The sequence below is a fragment of the Corythoichthys intestinalis genome, chromosome 2, assembly GCF_030265065.1.
Source record: "Corythoichthys intestinalis isolate RoL2023-P3 chromosome 2, ASM3026506v1, whole genome shotgun sequence".
In the NCBI taxonomy this organism is placed as follows: Eukaryota; Metazoa; Chordata; class Actinopteri; order Syngnathiformes; family Syngnathidae; genus Corythoichthys; species Corythoichthys intestinalis.
In genome coordinates, this window is record NC_080396.1 from 40,811,753 (window position 1) to 40,828,263 (window position 16,511).

The window sequence follows — 16,511 nt, forward strand, 5'->3', positions numbered from 1 at the left end:
AAATTTCAAACTATGCAAGACTATTAACTGTCACCAAAGGCAAAGAAAATAAGTCTGTCCACTTCTCCTTGTTATATTTCCCAAGTGGAAATGTCATACACCCAAGACAGCTAAAATGCATTATTTAATTTCTTCATTGTAATGTAAATGTGTTACATAAATGTGCAAATGCCAATATAATTTAATCTTCTGATCTTTTTAATGATTTTGGTTTTGATTAAATTGCAAAGGGCTCCCTGATGGAGACTGATCAGTGAGGAGGGGAAAAAGATCTAATATGAACACCCTCTTTTATAGAAAGAAAAGGGTGTATTCCAGGATGTGTGCTACTATTGATGTGGGTCTAAATTTAATGAACATTAGGTCAAAACACAAGCTAAAATCCTAACTTCACGCTTTCATAACTACAGTAACTGAATGAAATAACAAGGGTGTCCTATACTGTTGAAAAGACACGTGGTGATGAACCACAAATTGCATTAAACAGACAGAGCTGCGTTTACTTTGGAAATTGTCCTATAACAAGGCCCGTAACTCAAAATTCTTGTATCTCAAATCATCATTCTCCATTGAATTATACTACCCAACTGGGCTTATTTTCATGACAACATAGTGGGAGCTAATTTCATACAATAATGCAAAGTTGTCTCCTAAACCTTACTTTGTCACTTATCATCAAACATCTTTATCTCGAGATTGTTTGAAAGGGCAGTGATGCACAAACTCTGTCAGGATGCTTAACGGAGTTGGTGAGTAAAAAAAACAAAAAGTTTGGGAATGCTGACAAGGAAATGTCTAATATAGTGTAGAAATCAAGAAAAGGTCCTGGTCATCACCTACAGTGTATCACAAAACTGAGTACACCCCTCACATTTCTGCAGATATTTAAGTATATCTTTTCATGGGACAACATTGACAAAATGACACTTTGACACAATGAAAAGTAGTCTGTGTGCAGCTTATACAGTGGGGCAAATAAGTATTTAGTCAAGCTCCAACTGTGCCAATTCTCCTACTTGAAAAGATTAGAGAGGCCTGTAATTGTCAACATGGGTAAACCTCAACCATGTGTCACATGCCAAGCACATAACAAAATGAGGGGAGCCGAGACAAAAGTATGGGCCAATTGAATGATTTATTCAACATAAGATTTAAACAACATAATAAACAATGAAGGTGTGTGTATGGGTGTAAAGTCAGTGATGTCTGCTAGGTATGGTTGCAAATGGATATGTATGTGGGAATCTCTAACTAAAGTCCCAAAACAACCAAGAAAAACCAACGACCAACCTGGAGGGGAGAGCAGAGAGAAAGATTAGCCTGGCACCCAGGCCTTTTAAGCCCAGGTGCCTTCAATCAAATCACCTGGCCTCTGCCTGATTAGGGAGCCACCCATACCAGGCAGGGCAGGGCCGTGACACCCCCCTCCTTAAAATGAGGGTTCCACCCTCACCCCAAAAAAGCCCACAAAACTAATCAAAGTTCCCTAATGAAAACCATACCGATCCAAGGTGTGGTTGTATCCCCCAACTGGACGTCCGCACCTCCAACCCAGCAGCCCTGGTACCTAGGGAGCAATTTAAGAGCAGGAGGAGCAGGCAACCAGCTGAGTGAGACAAAACACAAGTTAGTTCAGAGGAGCACGGGAAAGCGCGTCCGCCACAACATTGTCCTTACCCCTAAGGTGTCTAATATCTAAATTATAAGGCTGTAAGAACAACGCCCAACGCATAAGGCGCTGGTTAGGATTTTGCAGTGATCTCAGAAAGGTGAGTGGGTTATGATCAGTATATACAACCAATGGTGTCAATCCGGAACCGACATAGACTTCAAAGTGCTGCAAAGCCCAGACGAGGCCCAAAGCCTCCTTTTCAATCACCGAATAATTCAGTTGATGTTTATTAAATTTCCGGGAGAAGAAACTAACTGGGCACTCAATGTTAGATTCATTGTCCTGTAACAAAACAGCACCTGCCCCGATCAAACTAGCATCAATGTGCAATTTAAAAGGTCTGCCAAAATTTGGAGCTGCCAACACCGGAGCTGAGCACAGTAGAGCCTTGACAGAGTCGAAAGCCTCTTGACATTGGGTGGACCAGGCAAACTTGACCTTGGCGCTCAACAAGTTGGTCAACGGGGAGACCACCACAGAAAAGTTCTTACAAAAAGAACGGTAGTAACCCGCCATTCCCAGGAAGCGCATGAGCTCTTTCTTCGTGGTGGGCTGAGGAAACTGTTCCACAGCCTGAACTTTTGCTTCCACTGGGCGCACGAAACCTTGACCAACAACTTTACCAAGGTAAGTGACTGTAGCCTTGGCAAACTCACACTTCGCCAAATTTATGGTCAACCGGGCCCACCTTAGTCGATCAAACAAGGCTTCAACTCGCTGGACATGCTCCTCCCAGGAATCTGAATAGACGACCAGGTCGTCCAAGTACACGGCACACCCTTGCAACCCAGAGACCACATGGTTCATCAGCCTCTGGAAGGTGGCGGGAGCATTCCTGAGCCCAAAAGGCATCACTGTGTAAGAAAACAAACCAAATGGTGTTATAAAGGCAGCAATTTCACGAGCTCTTTTAGAAAGAGGAATTTGCCAATAACCCTTTAAAAGATCAAATTTACTTACGTATTTTGCAGACCCCACCTGATCAATACAGTCCTCCATCCGCGGAAGGGGATAGAGGTCTGCTTTGGTCACACTATTAAGTTTCCGATAATCGGTGCAGGGCCGAAAAGTAAAATCTGGCTTTTTGACCAAAAGACAAGGCGATGCCCAATCAGAAAGGGTTTGTTCGGCAATACCATGGTCCAACATGTACTGCACCTCGGACTCCAACTGCTGCTTCTTCTCCTCGGAAACCCTGTAAAACCTCTGTTTAATAGGCTTAGCATCTCCGATGTCTATGTCATGTTCAATTAAATGAGTACGCGTAGGTATATCAGAGAACAGAGCCAAATATTTCCTAATTAAATTAATTAACTGGACCTGTTCTTCCACACCTAAGTGGTCTACTAAGGTACCGAGATTTTCTAAGGTCTGCGAATTCTTCAAACGACCCCTCAAAATCTCATCTGAAGCTACTAGTGGCACTTCTCCCTCCCCCTCAACTTGAGGACTTCCAGGAGAAGCCACCGGCACAGCAGCCAGCGTGGATCTAACCACCCGACCGTCCACCCTGTCAAAATCACGAGAATGATAAGCCTTCAGCAGGTTGACATGAAATAATTTTGAAGACTTCCTTCTACCAGGTGTTTCAATCAGGTAGTTTAAATCAGAGACCTTGCGCAGGACCGTAAAAGGACCAGAATACTTTGCATGGAACGGAGAACTAACCAGCGGCAATAGAGCTAGCACCTGGTCACCAGGACTATATTCGCAGAGTTCTGCCTCTCTGTCATACAGCCGTTTCATCCTGCTCTGAGACGACGCCAACTTTTGTCTAGCAAGCTCACCCGCACCGTAGAGCTTGAACCTGAACCCATTTACAAAGTCAATAAGGTTCTGGGGAGGTTGCTCACCCAAAGTCCCCTCCTGTAAAACAGCCAATGGGCCCCGAACCTTATGCCCAAAAACTAATTCATTCGGGCTAAAACCCATACTCTCCTGCACAACTTCCCGAGCAGACAACAAAAGCCAAGGTAAACCCTCCTCCCAATCAGCGGATAACTCTGTACAGTATGCCCGTAGTAGGGACTTCAATGTTTGGTGAAACCGTTCCAATGCCCCCTGACTCTGAGCATGATATGCTGTTGACATATTATGTTTTACCTTTAACTGTTTCAACACCTGAGCAAAAATTTTGGAAGTGAAATTTGAACCTTGATCAGACTGAATGACTTTGGGAATACCAAAGGTAGAAATAAACTGAGTCAATGCCTTAACTACAGCTCTGGCAGTAATCGTCCGCAAGGGGAATGCACTAGGATACCTAGTTGCCTGACACATAACGGTAAGCAAGTAGCTATGACCCGACTTAGAACGTGGTAAAGGCCCAACGCAATCAATGAGCAAATGCTCAAACGGTTGACCTATTGCTGGTATTGGATACAAAGGAGCTGGCTTTACCACCTGATTTGGCTTACTGGTAAGCTGGCATGTGTGACAGGTTTTAATAAAATTGGATACATCCCTTCTCAGGCGTGGCCAGAAAAAATGACGCAAGATTCTGTCGTAGGTCTTCCGAACGCCAAGATGGCCGGCCACCTCGCCATGTGACGTTTCAAGAACCTTAGTCCGCAGGGAGGTTGGTACAACAATCTGGAAAACTACATCTCCCAAACCCTGCTCCCCATGCGGGACCCACTTTCTAACTAAAAGGTCATTAAGAAGGAAGTAACACTGAGCGCTGTCCCTCACTACAGCCTAAGGTACCACCTTATCAAAAAGTCCTGCTAAAGACTCGTCACCCTTTTGTTCAGCTATCAGTGCCTCCCTAGAACCTGTCAAATGCTCCAACTTAAGGCCAGTTGGCAATTAAAGATTTTCCGGCTGGCACTCTTTACGCCGAGACGCCGCCCGAGTAACTGCACAATTTGGAATGAACTCAGGAGATACCGCACCCTCCAGGACCGAGTGTTCTGGACCATTGAAGTGCGGCTCCTCCGCCCACACACGCCCGCCAGCAAGATCGTTACCCAAAATCAGGTGAATGCCCTCTACTGGCAATCCGTGTCTAATGCCAACCATCACATCACCCTCCACCAAACTGCATCTCAAATGAATTCTATGCAAAGGGGACGAAAATGGTACTAAACCCATACCACGGACTAAAACACATTTACCGGTATCTGACTGTTTTGAAAATGGCAACACAGACTCTAAAATAAAAGAATCTAAAGCCCCTGTATCCCTCAAGATCTTAATAGAAGACTTTTGCCCCCCACCTACCAGTGACACCGACCCCTCAGAGATGAAGGCCGAAAAATTGCCCTGCGGATTGTGCGAGCCGTCATCAGCACGTTGACAAAACTCTTCACGTTCGACAGACACAGTAAGAGAATCAGTCATCGGACCTGCTACCACAGCAGGCTTAAATTGCCCAGATCTTTTAGACCTAAGAACAGGACAATCTTTCTTCCAATGCCCATCCCCCAAACAGTACCTACAGGTATTAGTGCCAATGAATCCCTTGGGACCCCCCTTACTAAATTTGGATTGAGACTTTTGGGCAGAAACCCCAGGCATGGATGTTGGAGCACCACCTTCTATAAAACTTCCCACATTCGGCGCAAAACGACGTTTATGTGTCAAAACGTACTCGTCCGACAGGATACCCGCCTCGCTGGGTGACTTAACCTTGCGTTCATTTAAGTACGTAGCTACAAAATCGGGCACTGAATTTTTGAACTGTTCTAACACAATCAAATCCGACAAATCCCGCAACGTAACTACTTCAGCCGCAGCACACCAACGATTAAAAGCACCTGTCAAATCACGCGCAAACTCCGAATAGGTTTGCGATTCCTGCCTTTTCCTATAACGGAAACGCTGATGATAAGCCTCCGATACAAGCTCATAAACTTTTAACACTGCAGCCTTTACTGTAGCATAGACCCTGCTGTCCTCAACACTGAGAGCCGAGAACGCCTCCAACGCCTTCCCCGTCAACGCACACTGAAGCAATGTAGTCCTGTCTAAATCCGACCAAGCCCTACTATCCGCAATGCGCTCAAACAAAGCGAAGTACGTGTCTGGATCCGCCTCATCAAATTTGGGCAATAATCGGAGGTTTTGTGCAACATCAAACTGAGGCCCTCGATCAACCCCCTGTCTATTAGCACCTCTTAACCTCTCCAATTCAAGCTGCATGTGCAACAATTCCCTCTGCTGCTCAAAACTTAGCATAGCTTGACCGGACCGAAAACCTGCCCCCTGAGTGGCACCAGGTTGACCAAACACACCAATATCCACCAGTCCCTGCTTTAAGATGTCCCTGACTGTTTCTTTTAACTTCCTATCGACAATGCTAATTTTATAGTACTCAGCAATTTCCAATAATTGCTCCTTAGTACACAACTCCAGCACCACCTCGGAAGGAGACTGAATAAAGCTAGTAAAAACGGCAGACATATTAAGTGACTGACCAAACAAAACCAATCAAAACAACTCACCTGCTGCCCTGTCTGAGTTTTTTTTTTTTTTTTTTTTTTTGGGTGGAGAAGCCCCCCCCCCTCCAAATAAAACTAACTGATCCTAGTCTTCGTGCAGACTGGCGGGAGGATTTTAATCACCAGTGACCCTACTGGCCACTGTACCAATGGGGCTAATGGGCTCCTGCTACGCAGCCACCCACAGTAACCCACGGATGTGAACCCGAGCCGATGAAAGGGAAAAAGGAAGTAGGGATGCTCTACCCACCGTGCTGCCGCCTAAAAAAAACACCACGAGCCTCCTATTGAGACCCGCTGATCACCTAACAAGGGAGGACTCCCACCTGGCCAAAACTCAGAACGAGGCCCAAAGCGAGCTATCAACATAACACAAAGGGAACCTATGCTCAATGCTCTCACCCCTATTACAGGCCCAAACCAGACAAGCTCCCCTTATACAAACAATTGAACAAAAACCACCAAGATTATAAACAAACTCCAAACATATTTCGATAACACTAATCCAAAAACGTACAACACTAACCAAAGCTCAAACAAGCACCAAACCAAACTACCAAATTAACAACTAAGGACGAGCCCCCACTTGTCACATGCCAAGCACATAACAAAATGAGGGGAGCCGAGACAAAAGTATGGGCCAATTGAATGATTTATTCAACATAAGATTTAAACAACATAATAAACAATGAAGGTGTGTGTATGGGTGTAAAGTCAGTGATGTCTGCTAGGTATGGTTGCAAATGGATATGTATGTGGGAATCTCTAACTAAAGTCCCAAAACAACCAAGGAAAACCAACGACCAACCTGGAGGGGAGAGCAGAGAGAAAGATTAGCCTGGCACCCAGGCCTTTTAAGCCCAGGTGCCTTCAATCAAATCACCTGGCCTCTGCCTGATTAGGGAGCCACCCATACCAGGCAGGGCAGGGCCGTGACACATGAGAGACAGAGTGTGGAAAAAAAAAGAAAATCACATTGTTTGATTTAAAAAAAAATTGTTTCCAAATTAGAGTGGAAAATAAGTATTTGGTCACCTACAAACAAGCAAGATTTCTGGCTGTCAAAGAGGTCTAACTTCTTCTAACGAGGCTCCGCTCGTTCCCTGTATTAATGGCACCTGTTGTAACTCATTATCGGTATAAAAGACACCTGTCCACAATCTCAGTCAGTCACACGCCAAACTCCACTATGGCCAAGACCAAAGAGCTGTCTAAGGACACCACAGACAAAATTGTAGACCTGCACCAGGCTGGGGAGACTGAATCTGCAATAGGTAAAACGCTTAGTTTAAATCAACTGTGGGAGCAATTATTAGAAAATGGAAGACATACAAGACCACTGATAATCTCCCTCAATCTGGGGCTCCATGCAAGATCTCACCCCGGGGCGTCAAAATGATAACAAGAACGGTGAGCAAAAATCCCAGAACCACACGGGGGGGGCTAGTGAATGACCTACAGAGAGCTGGGACCACAGTAACAAAGGATACTATCAGTAACACAATGCGCCGGCAGGGACTCAAATCCAGCACTGCCAGATGTGTCCCCCTGCTGAAGCCAGTACACGTCCAGGCCCCTCTGCGGTTCACTAGAGAGCATTTGGATGATCCAGAAAAGGACTGGGAGAATGTGTTATGGTCAGATGAAACCAAAATAGAACTTTTTGGTAGAAACACAGGTTCTCGTGTTTGAAGGAGAAAGAATACTGAATTGCATCCGAAGAACACCATACCCACTGTGAAGCATGGGGGTGGAAACATTATGCTTTGGGGCTGTTATTCTGCCGAAGGACCAGGACAACTGATCTGTGTAAAGGAAAGAATGAATGGGGCCATGTATCGAGAGATTTTGAGTGAAAATCTCCTTACATCAGCAAGGGCATTGAAGATGAGACGTGGCTGGGTCTTTCAGCATGACAATGATCCCAAACACACAGCCAGGGCAACAAAGGAGTGGCTTCGTAAGAACCATTTCAAGGTCCTGGAGTGGCCTAGGCAGTCTCCATATTTAAACCCCATTAAAAAATCTGTGGAGGGAGTTGAAAGTCCGTGTTGCCCAACGACAGCCCCAAAACATCACTGCTCTAGAGGAGCTCTGCATGAAGGAATGGGCCAAAATACCAGCAACAGTGTGTGAAAAGCTTGTGAAGAGTTACAGAAAACGTTTGGCCTCCGTTATTGCCAACAAAGGGTACATAACGATAAGTACTGAGATGAACTTTTGGTATTGACCAAATACTTATTTTCCACCATGATTTGCAAATAGTCTTCAGAAATCAAACAATGTGATTTTCTGTTTTTTTTTTTTTTCACATTCTGTCTCTCATGGTTGAGGTTTACCCATGTTGACAATTACAGGCCTCTCTAATATTTTCAAGTGGTAGAACGTGCACAATTAGTGGGTGACTAAATACTTATTTGCCCCACTGTATAATAGAGTTAATTTATTTTCCCCTCAAAATAACTCAAAATATAGCTATTAATATCTAAACCCCTGGCAACAAAAGTGAGTACACCCCTTAGAAACTACCAACACCCCTTAAGTCCAAATTGAGTACTGCTGGTCATTTTCCCTCCAAAATGTCATGTGACTTGTTACAGGAGTGCTGTCAGCATTGCTGCAGAGATTGAAGAGGTGGGGGGTCAGCCTGTTAGTGCTCAGACCATACGCCGTACTCTACATCAAATTGGTGTGCATGGCTGTCACCACTGGAGGATGCCTCTTCTGAAGACGGTACACAAGAAAGCCCGCCCATCTCACCAGACCATAGGACATGGTTCCAGTAATCCATGTGCTTTGTTGACGTGTCTACAGCAAACTGTTTGTGGGCTTTCTTGTACCGTCTTCAGAAGAGGCTTCCTCCTGGGGTGACAGCCACATACTATATAAGCTGCACACAGACTACTTTTCATTGTGTCAAAGTGTCATTTTGTCAGTGTTGTCCCATGAAAAGATATACACTGTACTTAAATATCTGCAGAAATGCGAGGGGTGTACTCACTTTTGTGATACACTGTACGTTAATGCCACAAGAAATTCAAATAGCTATAAAAGTTAGAATTAAGAAGAATTTATAGCATATGTTGGCCATCCTGTGTGTCAAGAAATGGTATGCAGCATGTGTTGAGTTTGTGCAGTCAGGCTGCACTATCAAACAAGCAATAAGGCATTTCCAGACTCCATTCATCTGACCAAAACAGACTACATGGTGTCAGATAATATTGAGTGAGACTAGCAATGATATCAGGTTCACTAGAACACACTGAGATGTTTCTTTTCACCTTGAATGTACAAGTCTAAATGCCAACTAACAAGTTTAATGAATGCACATTTTAATGGCTGTTTAATGAACCTGAGTTCAAACAGGAAAATTAAAGTCAAATCAAAATAAAACAAGGAAAGCTCTTAAACTGTTCTCTGGTCAAAGTACAACAGTAAAGTTGTGCTGTTGGCATTGATGTATTCGAACACAGCAGAAACAAATGAAAGCATCCTTAGATCTAATAGAAAAGAGAACAAGGTTTTACATATGAAAAAGAAAGACAAAAAAAGGGTTTGTGGAATTTATTAGCGGTTCCAAAACCTGTAGAATGACCCCTGGACCTCCATTTCGGATCGACCCATGGGGAGATGAATTTTTAAGACATAAATTACACCTAATGACGACACCATAAAAAAAAACAATAATGGAAAGCTATTCTGTATTTCATTATACTGGATTATTTGGTGCACCTGATACACACAGTGCCTGTTTATGAGTCGCAGTATTAGCAGATGCTCTGCCAAAGCATTTGCTTTGACCTTGCCATTCTCATTGGGGCATGAAATTACGGTGCTGGCACCTCGATATTACAGCTATAAATACTGTAAACTGCATATCTGGACTACGTTTTCTATTGTCTTTCAACATAAACCTGATCGGTATTTATTTAAAGGAAAACCCATTGCTCGTCAGGTTATTTACAGCTCTATTTCCAGAGCCTCATATTCTCTCGGCATTTTTAAGGGCAAAGAGGAAGTCAGGCTCTTTTATTAAATCAATTTCTCCAATTCTGGCACTCCTGCACTTTATGGGTCAAGACCTCGGCAGGACTGTCAATTACAAAAATTGCACACTGAAATATTTTGGGTAAAAGGTGAACACATCTTTTTCTATGGGTCCTTGAGAAGAATTAGATTTTGGATATCATATTATAAAACAAAGCTCAACGGTACAGGTTATGTCAAGTAGAAGGAGGTCGATGGGATATTAAGGAGTGGAGCATGACATCAACACACCTAATAAGTTGTGGTGACGGTCCTTCGCGTCCTTCTAGTCAGATACAACTGCTAAAAAAATGGTATACACTCTCATAGCGTATTCATTTATGTATTTAAAAAAAAAAAAAAAAAAAAAAAAAAAGGAGACTGCCCTCATTTCCCTCATTTTTATCGCCCTACTGATGACAAAGTAGGAAAGGCCTCGACTAGGTGGCGCCGTGGAGTAATTTATGACCACATCAATCCTTTTACCTTCTTTGCAGGCCTTGGTCATTGTCATTTTTGTCCAAGAGGTGAGTCACATAACCCTACTTACATATAGCATTCCATTAATACGAGGGATGATGAACCTTATCCTTACCTTCATACCAGGTAAAGTAATAGACCAACAGCCTACAAATGTTCTACGCGACCCTCACTTTCTGGCCCTCTACTCAGGGTGAAAGCTATTTAAATAGCAAGAAGGATAGCAAAAGAAATAAACCAAGACATCAATTATGTGTAATTGAAAGAAAATTCTTACTTTACAAAATGTATGCAAATAAAGAGCTTACCAAATAACCTAGGTACAACTGAGGAAGCATGTCATCTTTGGAGCTTCGGTCAAAGTGACATGTGACAAGACGATAATGTTAATGACTTGGTGCTGAGAACCACATTTTTTTTGTAATTATGTGTGTTTAACTGCTAATTTACAAGGCAAAATTGTGGGTCCAAAATGGGCTTCAACACTTTGACTGTTGTACTGTATGTGTTAATTGTCTCAGACAGAGACAGCCCAATCCACTAAATGAGACTGCATCACATTATATTTCAGTCAAACAGTAAAACATATTTAATGCTAGCAAGCAACAAGGACAGCAAAATTGTGCAATGGTTGTAGTGTCTAAATGCAATTTATTCCCCAGCTAAGGAGAAAAAAAGAACATATCACATTACATATCTAGGTGACAAACTTTCAATATTTCAACCAGTTCATTCAACAAGGACTTTGAGAGGGCAGCTACAAATATTGGACTGCATAATTGCCAATTCATACCCGGGAAGTGACAGTTGAGGCAAAACAGAAATTATATATTTCAATGAATATTGAAATAAACCACACTACAAGATGTCTTTGAAAATTGGAAGATATGACCACAGAGGCAACCTTCGGTGCAGATTAAGGCACAAATGTGCAGTGAAATAATATGCACCACCGAGATTATTGTGTTAAGATTGTGCAACATGCAATCAAAGTGGGCCCTATTTTCCCCTTCATCAGTTGTCCAGCATAAATATTGTCAGCAGGAGGAATCCAATTTAAATTCCACTTTACCGGGGGATGGTATTGTTTCATTTTATGTGTGCTTTGACATTTCTGGCTGGTAATATAAAGTAAAATCCACAAGTATTTACATAAATACGACATTAAACTGCAGTAGAAATTAAAACTGACATAGTTGAAGTGGCAGAAGCAGGACAATTGAATTTCTAGATCAATTGGTGGAGAGGTCGGCAAAAACATTACAACGACAATACTGGATTTACAGGTCTGCAGGTCTAAATAACCCAAATCTGATTTAAAGCAATCATTTTCATTTATACTTGGTTGGTTGGACTCACACCTTTATACAGTAATTATGAGTGCAATGTAAAGTGCGAATGGTGCTGATGTAACAAACTGAAAAAATGAATTCAGTATATAAATATTTTCATAAACTAGGCATTAATTTTAAATACAATCCATACACGCCACACAAATGAAGGCAAGGTTGCCTTGTCAGACAACAAAGCACAAAATATGTCAAGTCAGTACGAGGTTGCAGAGTACACACTTTCCTGAAATAAATTATTTCATTCTGAGCATTATTGTTGAGTGGCTTAAGAGTTATCCTCTCAAAACAGTAATGTACTCTGTGCTTAGTGTTTCATTGCTAGAGTTTCTCTGATCTTTACATTGTCTTCCTTGAGATCGATGTCCTCATGCAAATTGAGGCTTCTTGTTCATATCTACAGTGGAACTAACTTTCCAAAATAAATCTGCATTAAAACATCATACATATTTCATCGACTTGAAGTGCAGTTAGAGCAAACAGTTTTTCGAGTGCAGCAAAGATTTTATAACAAAGAGGAAAGAATGAAGTGTATGTGGTGTGGTATACAACATTGATGACTGGATCTGCTTATTATTTATCTTATTTATCTTAACTAACAATCTTATCCCTACAAACACACACACACACAAGTACCCCTCCACAAACACCCCCTCAACCCATCCCACATATACAAACCCACACCCACATCAAAAGACGTCAAGAGCAGTTTTAACTACATGAGAAATCAAGGCAGTTGGCAACATTGGATTTGGTTTCAGGTTACTTACTCTGCTAAGGAGTTGTTATGTTCACTTTTTATTTTTTAGGTACGACAATCTATACAGTTAAATTTCCACAGAAATACAGCCCCTTAAACTGATAACGTCATAGAAAAATAACCCAACTCTGTATGTACTCTTTTAGGGCCACAAAGAAATATTTGACATAGCAAAACATATTTTCTACATCGCATCAAGCTAATCAAGCCAAAATAACGTAAGTGTAATAATTTAAATAATGATATAAACCACATTTTAAAAGTAATCTCTGAATGGTAATAAAAAGACCTCTCTTCAGACTTTTTTTTTTTTTAATAAGTACATGAACACTCAGAGAGAGCAGACCTCCACCCAAGCACCCAATTTCAAAGCATTGCCATATTCCGAACCTCTGTGGTGTTTGACCTCTCATTATTTACACTGAAAAATTGAGTTAAATTGGCTAATCCTTATTCAAGTTAGCTCAAATTCCTTTTCTGACTTCTGTGACGTTTGACCTCATAAAACCAAATGTCAATCAGCTCTTCCATTTCATATTTCAAACATATAACACAAGTTTGATAATAATCCCTTTATTTGTTCTATAGTTATCTTGAACACAAACATAACAGGAAGACATGGAAATGTAGCAAGTTTCACCTAGTGACAGATGTAATAAAAGGAAAATGAAGTAAAAGGGTTCGAATGCTAGGGGGCGATATTGAAATTCCATTGAAAATGCAGAGGAGGTTCGTCAATATTAATTTTCCTGAACTCAAAGGAGCATCCCAACTGTTGTGTCATTTATTCACAGGGCCTGAAACATGCACTCTGCAGCTAAAATCGACCCTCTCAGATCCCCCAGGGCAACAGCTCTAAACTTTGACCTCACCCACCAACTTTACACAAATAAATCTACACAACTATATTTTCCAGTTGAAATTACTTACCTTGTACGGATGTCATTTGGATAGCTCTCATACAGTATATCGCTCATTTAGATCATTTATGAATGATTTAATGTTTTACCTGCTATTTTTTTTTTTTTTTTTTACATTTTACAACAATATGCCCCTTACCTTTTTTCTGTAGGAACGCTTTTCTGGTGGCCAAGGGACTCTGTGTTACCTTTGGATTTTGAAGAAATTTTATAGCAGTAGAAACCTAGAAAGAGATAATAGACAAAAGGCCAAACATGAGGTTCACAGTTAAGTGATCACTGTAAAAAGTTAATGCTGTTAGTAAAGAAAGTTTATTTTATTTTATTTTTTTTAAAGGAAAATAAAAGTATTCCATTTAAGAGAGACTGTAAATAATGGAGTCCACCTGACCGCTTTCAAGCCACTGTAAATGGACAAAATGACCAAATCAGCAGTTATAAAATTAGCCCATCAAGAGTGCTGGACAAATGGAGTACGGAGCTTAATTTGCTATTACCCTCTTAAAGACAAACTTCCATTCTTAAGTGCGTGCTGAAAGAAAATCTATACTTAATGCAGAGGTGATCATTTGTATCTAATAACTTTAGAATCCTAGGCTGAAAACCTCTGTAATTCTTTGAGTTAAAAACCTGCGGTGATCAAATCACACAGCTTAAATGTTGTAATGACTTGAAACGTTAATGCACTAGAAAGTTAAATAGCATCAGAACATCAAAAGTTTTAAGTGCACTGCTTTCATCGATTCTATTATGTTTTCCTTTGAGATGAACTTTAATTTTCCATCCGTGTATGCATTTCCAAGAATTGGGAGGGAGGTGGGGGAATTGTCCATCAAACTGCATTAAACGATAGATTTGAAGCGGGTGTCATGAGGTGAAGCCTTGGAAAATGGATAAATATGTAAGAACACGGAGATAGGCTGAACAACTGAAGAAGAGGTTTAGATGACTTATTATCACACCTGTGGTCCCTGTGATTCAATGTAGAAGTCATCTCTCTAATATGTTGAAAGGTTTTGATTACTCTTCTTTTCTTTTAGTGTGAAAGATACAAAGTGATTGAACACCCTGCCAGTGGTAATTCATTTTGGGTTAATGAATCACATATACTGTGCACCCATTTTATTCCAAAACTACTACCGTTTACACATGCTCAGTGAGAGGAGGGTATTGTGTAACGAGCTATATTTCAGTGACAAATGCACATAAAAGGCTATCATGTTGAAGCAAATTTATGGATCTTATTAAAGTGTACTTGACTTTTCATTTGTTTAGTTTTTTTCATTTGGTTCAAGTGTTTGCAGATTACAATTAATGTACAACCAAATTAAGCACTTTGAGGCAAATACATAAAATATATCCATGCATTCAATGGGGGTTTTCTCCTCTTGTATCAATTAGTACTACATCCATCAATATTGACTAAATTTGCTGTGTGTATTATGTATTTAATGAAAATATAAAGAATACTATTCCTGAAAAATGAAGTAGTCTTTAATTACGTACACAAGAGTCACAAAAAGCTTCCGGACAAGCCACGTGATTTTAAACACAAATTCCGCACTAATAAAAATTTGGTATTTTCAGGTTCATTGCATCTGTGACCTTTGAACAACAGATTTAAGGAGCAATGATTACCTTTAAGGCTTAAATTTAGAGAAAGCCAAGTCAGGTTTATTTATAAAGCAGTTTGACAACAACCACAGCTATATCAAAGCTTTTTTACAGGTGCATGACGAAACAAAAACACAACAATGTAACAGCTGACCCTGATCTTGGTGTCAAAATCGAGTGACACTGTATAGTGCAGGGGTCCTCAAATACAAATCTTAAAGGTCCACAATTATTTTTTTTCATACAAGCATGGGTCCATTTATGAATGTCGGTCAAGTACAAGGCAGGTCGAAGGTGGTTTTCTTTTGACCAAACAAAAATACAGTGCACATTCTGATTAAATAAAAATAAATTAACAAAACATTTTCTTGACTTAAAATAAAAACACAAAAACAAAAACATGCAAGTACAATGTTTACATTGATCTGTCATTAAGGTGCAAACAATAACTACTGACAGTACATGTTGTAACTGTACTGCTGGACAAAAAAGAAAATGTGCAAGTAGTACAGTACACGTTCACATGTACAGAACATAAATGACAAGCTCTGTCATTAAGGTGCAAACATGATATTTATTGACAATAACTTTAACTGTAAAACACTGCTCAATGAGAGAAATGGCATTTGGGGGTCACAAAACTGTTTACTCACATCATCAGCCAGTAGCCTACTTCAGTGCATCTTGAGGTTGATGAATCTGAGAGTGAGATTTGATATTTGTTGTCATTTCCAAATTTTCCTTTCCTTCGAACATTGCTGCCATTACTTCAGTCATACACTCTTTTATCATTTCTCCATCAGAGAACGGCTCATGTTTGGCTAACACCCACGACAATCTGAGCACTCCGTTGCAATTTGTTGTTGTGTCATAGATTTAACAATAACCTTGCTTGACTCTTGAAATGACTGCTACAACCTATTAATTTCTTGCCTTCTCAATTCTGATTTAGGAGGAAACTTCTCTTTAAAAGAGCTGTGCTCTTTAACATAATGGCGTTTCACATTTTCACTTTTAACAGCGCAATTGTCTTTAAGCATATTAAGCACATAGGTTTGGTACTTGCGGTTGGTAAAATGGACACATATTTGTCAGTCAATTCCTCATTGAAATGGCGATTTTCGTTGTCCACTTTTCTACTCTAGAACTTTGAGCATGCCATTTTGTTAGAGTCGGTCTTCCACTGGTGGCAAACAGAAAACAAACATATTGCAAAGTGCCGGGTGCGACTCGTGTTTCACACTGCTG

General features: G+C 40.9%; 1 protein-coding gene across 2 annotated transcripts in view; it reads right to left on the minus strand.

Moving 5' to 3' along the window:
- The window catches only part of pex14 (peroxisomal biogenesis factor 14), a 101,692-nt gene that overhangs the window by 37,018 nt on the left and 48,163 nt on the right, over window positions 1-16,511 (minus strand). For both annotated transcript variants that reach the window (XM_057817855.1, XM_057817847.1), the window contains exon 3: window positions 13,789-13,873. In XM_057817855.1, coding sequence (XP_057673838.1) covers window positions 13,789-13,873 — 85 coding nt within the window. The remainder of the gene's footprint in view (window positions 1-13,788; window positions 13,874-16,511) is intronic.